Here is a 12,544-nt window from a genome sequence, read left to right on the forward strand (position 1 = left end):
TTAATATAAGAAATTATTTGTTAATTTAACAATAATAATTCATTGTCTCTGTTTCGGGCAATTTTCTGAATGATCATGGATAGAGCAATGAACAAAACAGATAAAAGTCCCAGATTTGCTTAATCAACATTTGGTTTACTTCACTGACATTAAGTAAACTATATAGCTATAGGGTAATAGGTTTAGGTGGAGAAAAAATAATGAAAGACAGGTTTATGTGAGTGTGTGTAGGAATGTCAGGGTTGCAACTTATTCCACTCCCTTGCCACCCAGTTTTATTAAGGTTCAATGTTGAATTATATATCATTCTAAATATTTATCACATTCTAACTTTTTAAAAAAATTGTAACTGAATCACAAAAACATAACATAAACTTCCACATTTCTGCTATAGGTATGGTTTGTAGACCCCACCCTCCCTTTGGCCATTAAACATTAAATTTCTGTGAGACTAGATTCCAGGCCCTCAAATATTTAAAATATTAAATGCTATGCTCCCATTTTATTCTTTTTTTAATTTTTTTATTGGTTGTTCACAACATTACAAAGCTCTTGACATATCATATTTCATACATTAGATTGAAGTGGGTTATGAACCCCCAATTTTACCCCAAATGCAGATTGCAGAATCACGTCGGTTACACATCCACAATTTTACATAATCCCATTTTATTCTTGAAAATTTTGGTCACCACTCATTTTTCAAAATTACATCAAATTACAAGTTAAATCCTTAGAATTTCCAAAAGAGAACTGAGAACTGCTATATGGTGGGTTTTTTTTTTTTTTTTTGTACCTGGGATTAAACTCAGGGGCACTCAACCACTGAGTTACATCCCAAGACCAATTTTGTATTTTACTAGAGACAGGGTCTCACTGAGTTGCTTAGCGCCTTGCTGTTCCTGAAGCTGGCTTTGAATTTGCAATCTTCCTTTCTTAGCTTCCCAAACTGCTGGGATTACAGGTGTGCGCCACTATGTCTGTCTATATAGTGTTTTTATCTGGCTGGTAGATAATATTTTTACTTAGATATTTTGGAGGTACCTCAAACTCAACTCCAAAACTGATATAATGATCAAAGATATTCATTATCTCTCTCCTCCACCACTATTGTAGCTCTTCATCTTTGAAGAACAATTTGGATTATGTAAATCATTTGACTCTGGGGTCTCCCAGACATTGATCTCTGAGGATTCTGAGAGCTTAGTTGCTCTGTCTTGTCAGGCTATATATGTTTTACTTTCTTGTCCAATTATATTGCTAAACATTAAAATACCAACAGAAGCTCCAGTGCATCCTCTACATTCCATTCCTGTTTCTCACTGTCCCTGTTAGGTAGCAGCAACAATTGACAGTCAGAATAAATCACTCTGACTAGTGCAATGAATCTTTTGTCTATTGGCATATTCAGATGATCCACCTGGGAATCAAGCCTGGGGTCCTTTCTTTTCCAGTCAGAAGGTTGTGTGAAACCTGTTCCACTTCCCACCTTGAAGCCAGAGGTATGAACTGAAGAAAAGCTGTGGTACAGCAAAAGTGTTTCTGTGTCTCAAGGAAGTGCTTCTTAATGTATCAAATAATTTGCAATTCCATCAGATGGCAGGAAACGTAATATCAGGACAAATTTAAGTTGAATGTATAAAGTTTGGTCAATAACTAACTTAAACAAAATTACAAATATAAAAATACCCTTGTAATTACAAAATAATTTATCGAGTTACTTTTATTGCTCCTTTCATATAGTTGAGAATAATGGAAATTGCATGAATTTTCCTTAAGACCCACAGATGGAAATGAGTGTTAACATCATGAATACTTTAAACTCAACATTAAAGTCATTTTCAATGAGTTTCTAAATTATTTAGTTTCTTCCTCTTACAGTAATTTTTAGGTGATTGTCCAGCTATTTGACTTATATTTCTTGTGCAAAGTATAATATAAACCACTCCTTCCTGCACAACTCACATAAATCCCACCTTTTAAACTATAAAACTTTACTAAAATACATAAAATAATACATAAATAAATCAAAAATAATTTAGATAATATTCTTAATTAGGAAAAGTGAACATTATTTATGATATTATTTCTTCCTAAATTCATGAATAAATCTTAAACAATCAAATTTCAGTAATTATCCAAAAAAAGCTTTTTTGAAGTGTAAATAAACCAAATTATAGTTTATCTTAAAGAATAAACAGGCAAAAAAATATAGGAAAGAGATCTAATAAAAAATACCTACATTTACTAGCTATTAAACATTTGGAGCTGGGTGTGTAGCTTAGTGATATAATACTCTCCTACCACGTATAAAGCCCCAAGTTCAATCTCTAGGATGGAAAACAAACAAACAAAACAACAAAAACAAAAAAAAACCCAAAATATGTAATGCTAAAAATAATAAATCCTGCCTTTTAAGTCTGGAAAATATTTTCAATCCAGGTTCTCATGGTGAGTGCTGTTTAAGATGACAATGGAACCTCATTCTAGCAATAATCCTTAAAATATGATTACATTGTAGATACATATCACCCTTTTCTTGCTGAGGTAAATTGCATTTGAAAGATATAGTTAGTTTGTCTCTCTTTTTATTTATATTTTATGAACACCCTGTTCAATTCTGAAGATTTTCCTCAGAGCATCTTTCATCTCCTTGTTCCTCAGGCTATATATTAGAGGATTACATAGAGGTGTTATCACAGAATAAAATAAGGTAATGATTTTTTGCATTTTTACTGTGTGTCCTGATTCAGGGCCAACATACATCATCAAAATAGAACCATAAAAAAGGGTGACAACTGCCAAATGAGAAGCACAAGTCAAGAAAGCCTTGCGTTTGCTTGCTGCCGAGGGCATCCTCACTACAGCTAGAATCACCAGAGCATAAGAAGAAAGAATAAACAGCAAAGTGCCAATCATGAAAAAAGAATTGAAGGCAGAGTAAATGAACTGGGTGGTGGAGTCTTCAGAACAGGACAGCATCATCAATGGGACAGGATCACACACAAAATGGTTGATGATATTTGGTCCACAATAGGATAACCGTGAAATAAAAATAAATGGAGTTAGAAAGAGGATGAACCCACATGACCATCCAAAGATGACGAGGCCAGTGCACAGCTGTCTGGTCATGATGCGTGGGTAATGCAGGGGACGGCAGATGGCAAGGTACCTGTCAAAGGCCATGATGCAAAGGAAGAAGCCCTCGTCATAACCAAAGGAGAAGAAGAAGTAGAATTGTGCAAAACAGCTCACAAAAGAGATGGACTTGCTTGTGGAGAGGAAGTTGGCCAACATGTTGGGGACGGTGGAAGTGACATAACATATTTCCAGGAGAGAGAAATTGCCCAGGAGGATGTACATGGGGGTGTGAAGGCGCTGGTCTCCCCTCACAGCACAGGCGATGGCTGCGTTCCCCATCAGGGTCAGAGTGTAGGTCATGGAGAAGAGCCCAAAGTAGAGGAGCTGCATTTCTGGGCTGGAGGGAAAGCCCATGAGGATGAAGTGGGTAACAGAGGGTGTGTGTTCTTGGTTGGACCCGTTCATTGTTGTAGAAGTCACTGAGATGACAGAGGTTATTGCTGTTTAATGTTGAATGTTTTTTTTTTCCTGGAAGCACCAATTTTTTATTATTCATTTTATAAGGTAATAAACAAAGTGTTGCTTGAGCAGCAAAACTGACCTGAAAACTTGCAAGACTCAGTTTTGAACAAACAATGTTATTTTTAAAAGTCACAATAATAGCTAGGAGGAAAAAATATGAATTGGAGGCAAATTTTACTTCACTAAGAACCCTATATTAGATATCACTTTAGCTGCATTATTGTACTACTTTTCTGCATATGTGGAATTATTTGAACACTATATGAATACTTCATAACTTTTTTATTATTTATAACATAGAAATATAATAAAATACTAAATCAAGATATTTTAAATATGATATTTCAAGAGCTTTGTAATGTTTTGAACAACTAATAATAAAAAAATTAAAAAAAATAAGAGACCATGTCTCAATATATTGCCTAATAGGGCACACATTAATATTTATTTTCACTTGTGATTACTCATGGTGTTTTATAATGATAATAAAAAAACCTCTGTCACTCTAGGATAAATAGTCTTTTATGCTACTTTGTGTATACATACCAATGTTTAGTATTAAAAAAAAAAACACTTTTCTTTTTTCTTCCTTGTAGGCAGCTGCATGTAGTGTTAGGAAGTTTCTATGCCTTGGCCTCTAAACCGATCTGCCTATATATTTTTATATACTTCCAGGTGAATATATGAATATGATGTACCATTTTTGGAAATTGGTCTTAGGTAGGACAGCTGGTGTGAGTGAATATGGCTAAGTTTAATATGCTTGTACTTGTTAACCATAGGTATAGTGAGCTGCAAGAGTAATTGAAAAATTGGTTAAGTTTTATGATTATGGGACTCATAGTAAAATTTTAGTACATTTTTACTGATATTTGACTTAAATATCTTTGTATTTTATAAATAATACTCAGTAAGTGAAGGAATGCTGATTAGAGAAATCCTGGTCATATTTGTTTATGGGAGATAATATTAGAGTTTCTCATGCCATACTACACAGAGATGATTGACTCTTTCTTTGAGAGCCATCGAGATATTACTAAAATTGGAAGAACTACTATTTAAGACTCTCATTGCCCTTGAACCTGCATGAAAACTAGTGTAGCAAATTAGGCCAGCTGAATCCTGTCCCTTACTATGTTGTTTCAATAACTTATAATTCAATGTATAATCTTTTTGTTCTTTAGACATTCTTTTATCCTACTTACTTAGGATCCTTCTCTTAGTCATTTCAGTTAATTAATTTTATGTAGAGACGTATCACTGACAAAGGATTTGTTTCAAATCATTGGTACTTGCCTTTCTTGTTTCAGAATATCCTGAGGATAATACTTGTCCACTATTACAGTTTAGAGTAAGTCCTGTAGTGCAACAACAACAACAAAATAGAATTCAAAAGCCATATATAAGCTTGGGAAAGATGTTATCTTTGGAAAAAGAAATATGCCATATTTATTCATCAAGTTAAAAAAATCATCAAAATAAATAAATTTGATTTTTTCAGTTAATATGCATCCTTTCTTAAAATCCTAAGCCTTTTTATATGTGTCTATCTGTGTGTGCATATATATATAAATAATAACTTATAATGTATATATATATACGCACACACACACACATATATGCACATATACATATAATGTATTTTAGAGGGAAATGATAACTAAGTAAAAATACTCATCAGAAATCGCTTTAATTTTTTGCCAGTTTTATTCTAATGAAATACTTTCAGTTTTCTCAAAGAAAAGAAGAAAATATTTCTATTATTTTTGCAAAACATTGAGCATGTGTGGCCCACATGTTATAAAGTTTCCACTCACTCCTTGGAGGAACACTGAGAAGGTCGGAGATGGGGAGAGAAAATATTATTCCATGGAGCAAAAGACAAGTGGGAGACTTCCAAGAAATGGGATCATCCAGTTTGTAATCACTTTCAGATTGCAAAGAGTGAGCACTAAATACAGTTTCACTAACTTCAGGGTACATGTGATGAAGTGAAAGTCCAGTTGAAGGTAGCATGTATATTTATTTGCTTGCATCATTGCCTTTTGGGATTTGGGGCTCTCTCAATTCAAAATGAGGTCATTTTTGAAATTACAATCAAATGCCAAATTTTACTGTTCCCCAAAGAAAAATAAAGATGTAGAAGAAAATTCTTTATTTCATTTCTAGTGTTCACAAGTTACAGACGGTTCCTGGGGAAAAACTAAATAGTAAAAGAGATGCTTCTACTAGCTGCCATAGAAAGCGCTATTAGGTTCCCTATACCCATTTCAAAGAAGAAATCATTCTTTGCTTATCAAATATCTGTATTTGTATAGTTTGTTGGAGATTTTTGAGTTGAACATTGTGTAGAGCACAAAAAATTGACAGTTCAAAAAATTTAATTTGCATCCTCTTATTCCACAAGTATTTATCAAATGTGTATGAAGTGCCAAATGCCTCTCAGATCCTGGAGTTATGTAGAAATCAACCCCACAACTCCTACTGTCACAGTTATTATATTCTGTTAAAGAGAGAAGAAAACAAAGGCCTAAATAAGATAATTTTATAGTATATTGAAAATAATAAGGAGAAAAATGGAGCATGGCGTATGGCAGGGAAGTTGGAAGTTGGAATGGGAGATCATGATTTTACAGTGACAGGAAAACTGTCTGGGGAATGTGACATTTAAGCAATGTCCCCAACTGGAAGAACAGCCTGTGGATATCTGGAGGAGCTGTGTTTCAAGCCCAAACAACAATTGTCAGAGGAACCCACAGGCAGAAGAAAGCATAATAGAATGATAGCATAACGGCCAGCAGGCTGGTGTGGCTGTGGCAGGGTAAGCAGTGGGGACAGCAGTGAGATACCAGGCAGAAGGACACTGGGTGAGGCAGATCGCTTAGGATAGGCCATTTGTAAGGACTTTGCTTTCAGTGTAAGAAAGGGTCAGTATTTGAGCAGAAAACAAAATGGTCTGGCTTAAAGTTTTCTTTTTAAGTTTTAAAACCTTGAACCTTAAAAAATAGTGTATATAATAAAGCTCATTGAATTATTAAAAAATACACCCATTTAATTACTGCCTGTGTCAAAGTAATAAAACATTATCATGTATCCCCCATATCCTTACTGGGATCTTCTAAGTACAACTTCTCTCTTCTTCCCAAAGTAACCACCAACCTTATCATAAAGGTATCGGGGAGATCAGTTGGAATAGAAGAAGATTGAGAGGGAGAGAGGAGGGATGGGAAAGAAAAAGAAAAGAAGAATGAAATTGACAAGATTACACTATGTGAATGTATAAATATACCACAGTGAATTCCACCTTTACATTTGTTTATAAAGCACCAAATAAATGAATGAGCGAAAGGAAGACCGGTAGGGTAGAAGAAGGGGAATAGGGGAAGGTAGGAGAGAGAAATGGGGAGCACCAGGGACTGTAATGGAGAAAATTAAATTCCATTCATGTATGAGTTTGTTAAATTGAAATCAAGTATTACATTTAAGTATAGTGCACTAATAAAAGCAAAGGAAAAAAAAAACTATCATCCTTCTGTAAATTTGTATGTTTTAGAAATATGTATAAATGAAATGATATATGTGCATAGTATCTGGAATCTTTCACTCATACATTTCTGATATTTATCTGTGCATGTTCATACATTAAAGTAAAATGACACTTCATGGATTTTCATCACTGTATAATATTTCTTTACCTGTGAACTTTTGTATAACTATAGTTCATTGATTTTCATGGTCATTTAATATTCTTTTGAATGCTTATACCACAAAAATAGATCTATTGCTGATGGGACATTTGGGTTACTTTCAGTTTTGAATTGTTATAGAAAATGCCACTGTGAATAATATGCATATAGTTAAGCATATACTTTCAAGAATTTATGTTGTATGTATATGAAATTGTGGGATCCTAGAGAATGCATGTGTTCAACTTTAAGAGATAACCTGCTAGAGATTATTTTTAAAATGTTTACTCCAAGGTATACTCCCATGAGTAATACATAACAATTCCTATTATTCTGTATCTTGCCAGTTCTTGATTATGTCAGTTTTTAAAACAAAAACATTTGGGAAGATATGTACCCATATCCCATTCAGCTTTAATTTGCATTTCCTTTATAATTAGTGTGTTTGAGCACATTTTCTTATATTTGTTCATTGTTTGGATGTATTCTTTTTCAGTCTTGCCTGTTTTTCTTTTTATTGAGCATATATTATTACTTTAAAACTTTAAAAAATGTATTCTGAAGGATCTGTTTTCTCTGCTCCAGGATGTCCAGGTTTCTCCAACCTTAGCCTCTGCTACCCTTGATCTGCAGGTGTGCAGAGATGCACAGAGAAAACAACCTTAGGACATTTTGGAAGCTGGGAAATGAAATCCAGGAAGTAGAGATTTCAAGATGATGGAATAGAGGCATCTAGCCTTTCCCTCCTCTCTACAAAAGAGAATCAAAGCAACACATGTATGGCCTCATTTTGAGGTAAGTGATCATGGGAGACCACCGGAGATCAGCATGAGAGAGGCTGGGAGCTTGTAAGTCACAGAGACCAGTGACAATGACATAACGAGAGAAACAAAATATCCTAGCACCTGTCTTCCCAGCTCCAAACCTGGAGTGGGGGAATGTCACCTCTTCAGGGTTAAGGGTAAAAGAGAGAGTCCCAGAAAGCTCTTTAAGTACAGATACTGGCAATGTTAGCTGTTGGAAAATTTTGTTGTCATAATAGGCCTACAGCCTAAACAGATAATAGGCCTGAAATTCACACAGTAGTCTGGCTTGGAAGACATCCCCTCCCACTCTACCTGGTATGGTAGCCAGGAGCCATCTGGAGAAAGGACCTATTGTCTGAATTTGGACTGCTCTATGGGTCTGAAGCCCCTGTATATGCCTATCTCTGGGTCTCCATAGATATTCCACTGCATTGGGTGAGTGGATACCTGCCTAACAAGCCTGACTGGGACCATCAGAGTGACTCTGACCTGCCTTGTTAGGGGCCCTGTACTGTAGGGGATTGGTGTGGGGACATGGAGGGGGTTGGGAAGCATTGCCTTAAAGAACCAGGGGATGAGGAATCTTGCCCTCTGAGATCAGAAGTGTGGCCAGTCTCATGCAGGTTCATGTTTGTGCCAAGACTGAAGGCAGTAGCAGTTCTCTTTGCTCCTTCCTCCTGCCCTGTGCACAGGTACCTGCTACTAACAGGGTGGGGAAGGAATATCATGGTTCCCTGACTGCTCCCCACAGGAATGTGCTGAGGGGACCTTGAGCAACACTGTGGGAGCTTAGCCAAAAGAGGTATATAGAGAAAGTTTGCCTAGCTCTGGCTACATCCTGATCCCTCTTGTGAGCATTTCAACTGAAGGAGTCAGGAAGAGAAAACCCTCAGCGGTCACCCTGTTCCTGGGTACACAAGGCCCTGAGAGAATTTTGCCTGCCTTAGTCATGCTTGGCTCCCATTTGCTTCCTGGTGGGACCTGCAGCTTAAAGATTCAGAAAAGCCCCCATAGTTGTCCCAACTCCAGGCATGCAAGGCTAGAGGGTCCAAGGTTCTGCTCCTGGATTGGCACTCTAATAGTAGCAACAGAGGGAGCACTACAGCTCCTGCTGCTGCCACACCAATTGCTGGCTGCCGCACACCTTGACTGACCCACACACTGCTGTTAGGACTATGTGTGAGCATCACAGAGAGGGTGCTTGGTTCCTGTCACCACCTCTTCTCATGAAGTACTTGGGCATGTGCCTCTGTCTGACCAGAGTCCTAGTGCTTCAGACCCCTCAGTGTTTCAGAAACACAACTGGTTCAGTCATTGCCAGAAATCCTTACAAGTAACAGAGCCAACATCAGCAGTCCCAGAGGAAACCCATCACCCAGTAGGTGTCAGCACTCCTATTGAAGGAGTAGCCAAACATTGTGCACCCTACACACTCTGCTATGTACAGCTCAGCTGCTAGAGTGTCCTACAGAGACCGTGGTCTCTGACATGTAACACATTGTCCCCAAATTCACTTACAACAGTCAAGGAAGCTAGAGGGAGATGACACTATGATGCCCAGTTGGAAATAAAGCCAACATTGCATAACAAACAACCCAAGACACGTCTTTAGGAGAAAGATGCTGATTAAGAAAGCCATCCTATGAAAGTGGTAGAGATATATGAGTCACCAAATTCTGCAGATCTCAATGTAGGAACATAAGGGATATAAAAACATCAAGATAATGTGACACCTCTGAAAGATTATGATGCTTTAGCATTAGACTCCAAAGAAATTTGAGCGAATGAAATGCTTGATAAAAAAACATTTCAATTATTATAAAAAAGCTCAGTGAGATACAAGAGAATACACTGGCAAATACTGAAGTTAAATTGGGAAGACAAAGTAGGAAATGAGTGAGAAACTCTAAGGAGATAGAGGTTTTGGAAAAGAACCAAACGAAAATCTTGAATGTAAACAGCTCAATTTGTCAAAAATTCAGTTGAAGGCCTCAATAACAGAGAAGAGACAGTGTAATAAAAAATACCTGAGCTTGAAGATAGGCCTTTTGAAATACCCCATTCAAACACACACACACACACATGCGCACACACACACACACACAAATAAAGACAGCGTTCAATATATTTGGGACATCACTAAACAAAACAAACATCCACATCATTGGATTGGGATATATGACAAAGAGGAGATAAAGATTAAGGGCATATAAAATATAATTTATAAAACAATAGGTACCTGGAATTAGGCCAGCTATCCATCAAGAGAAGAATGGATAGAGGAAATACAGTGTATATACACAATGGTATATCATTAGACTATAAAGAAGAATGAAATCCTGGCATTTGCAGCAAAATTGATTGAACTGGAGGAGGTTATCTAAAATGAAATAAGCTAGACAGAAAAAGGCAAGTACCACATGCACTCTCCCATATATGGAAAGTAACTGAAATTGATCTGAGAGTAGAAGAGTGATTAGTAGAAACTGGGGAGGGTATTGGAGTGAGAATGGGTGGTGAGGCTGGAATAAAAGTGGTTGGACATGATCAACACATGTACATATGTGGAAATATCATACCGAATGCTACTAATATATATAATTAATATGTTAATAAAAATATATTTTAGACATAAGCCTTTTATCAGTTACATCTATTACAGATGTTATCTCCTATCTGTGTGGCTTCATTTTCCATTCTCATTTTTTTTTACCTTTATTTTATTTATTTATTTTTATGTGTTGCTGAGGATTGAACTGAACGCCTTGCATGTGCTAGGAAAGCACTTTACCACTGAGCCACAACCCCAGCCCCTCAATTTTATTTATTTATTTACTTATAATTTTTTTTAATATTTTTTTTTGGTGTTGATGGACCTTTTTTGTTTTATTTATTTATATGTGGTGCTGAGAATCAAACCCAGTGCCTCATGCGTGCTAGGCAAGTGCTATACCACTGAGCCACAACCCCAGCCCTCAATTTTATTTTAATAAACAGAATTTTAAATTTTTAATTCTTCTGACTTATCAGTCCAGTTCATTTATAATTATTATTTTTTGCTTATTTCAAAGTAATGAAAACATTTTACTTTATTTTCTAGAAAGTTTAATATTTCACCTTCCACATTTAAAATCTGCAATCTGCCTTGGCTCTACTTTCTGTGTGTGGTATAAAGTTATGGTTAAATTTCACTTTTTCATATAGAAATCCATTTGACATTTAATATATATATATATATATTTAGATGGAAAAGACCTTTTTTTATCCCCACTATGAAGTTCCTTTATCATAAACTAAAGGTATGTATGTGCATGAGTTGGTTTCTGGATTCCTTGTTTGATAACATCTGGCTTTTTATACTTATTGTATCAGTAGCACATTCTCTAAATTAGTATAGCTTTATAATGAGTTTAGATATCTGGTAGTAAAAGACACAGTTGTGCCAACAGAAAGTAGATTGTTAAACTATTTAGTCTATACTAAGTTGTTTTTTCATTTTTGAAAGATAATTTATTTTATTTTTACTATTATGAAAGTAACACATGTTTATTTCAGAAAAAAAATGGAGAGCAGAAAAAGATTAGAAGTTTAAATCATTCATAGGGCTTTTACCAGGGCCATTTTTTAATTTTACATTTCTAGTCTCTTTCTGTCTTCATATTTCATACATTAAATACAGAAACAATTATTTTCATATTTGGAATTATAGCACACACCATTTGCCAATGTTTTTTATTTGATATTATATATTGGTTCTTTCCCATAGCACTAAATATCCTTGGAGCATGATTCTTAATGAATGCAGGATATTCCATCTTTCATCATTGTACTTTATCCTTCTGTTTCAGGGCACTTATTTTATGCAGTTTCTGAGAATATGAGAAAAAAAATCATATAAATAGATATGTGTGTTGTTTTGAAGAGGTTTATCCCATTTTTGCCTATTTTAACTTAACTTGGTGGCAAGGTCAGGCGTCATTGGTTAGAAGTAAGTGGAAACAGTGTAGAGCAGAGTACTGGATTGTGACTTAGAGCAACACTAGATCCAAACTTTTTGATACAGGAACTGTGATAGAACAGAAAGCCACTTAACTTTATTTATTTAGATTCCTCATGTATACTATGGGGTAAAAACCATCATTCATAAAATCCTGTCATTGGGAGAACCTCAAGAATTAGGAGAACTGAATTTGTTGGACCTTTGGTAAGTCACAAGCATGATTTCAATTTAGCTTCAGAACACTGACTGATACCCATAGATTCTTGTGCCATTCCTCTGGAATAGTATAGCTTTTTACCAAATGAGTGAATATTTTGCTTTTAACAGGGGCAGAATGAATTTATTTTGAAAAACACACATGAGATTCTAAAATCAATTTTTTGTGTATTTGCTTTTGGAGGGATATTTTGTGCTGTGAAAGGCCTAGCCGGTATCATAACTGTCCTATG

The 12,544-nt window shown here is 35.6% G+C and overlaps 1 protein-coding gene across 1 annotated transcript; it reads right to left on the reverse strand.

Moving 5' to 3' along the window:
• Positions 1 to 2,592: 2,592 nt before the first annotated feature.
• LOC308648247 (olfactory receptor 11G2-like) lies at positions 2,593 to 3,546 on the reverse strand (the record flags this gene model as incomplete). The annotated part of the gene is made up of 1 exon (XM_081292903.1): positions 2,593 to 3,546. One exon carries the CDS (start codon positions 3,544 to 3,546, stop codon positions 2,593 to 2,595), a length of 954 nt encoding a protein of 317 aa, XP_081149029.1.
• Between the last annotated feature and the right edge of the window lie 8,998 nt (positions 3,547 to 12,544).

The sequence above is a fragment of the Spermophilus citellus genome (genome assembly GCF_964194105.1).
Source record: "Spermophilus citellus genome assembly, chromosome: 4".
In the NCBI taxonomy this organism is placed as follows: domain Eukaryota; kingdom Metazoa; phylum Chordata; class Mammalia; order Rodentia; family Sciuridae; genus Spermophilus; species Spermophilus citellus.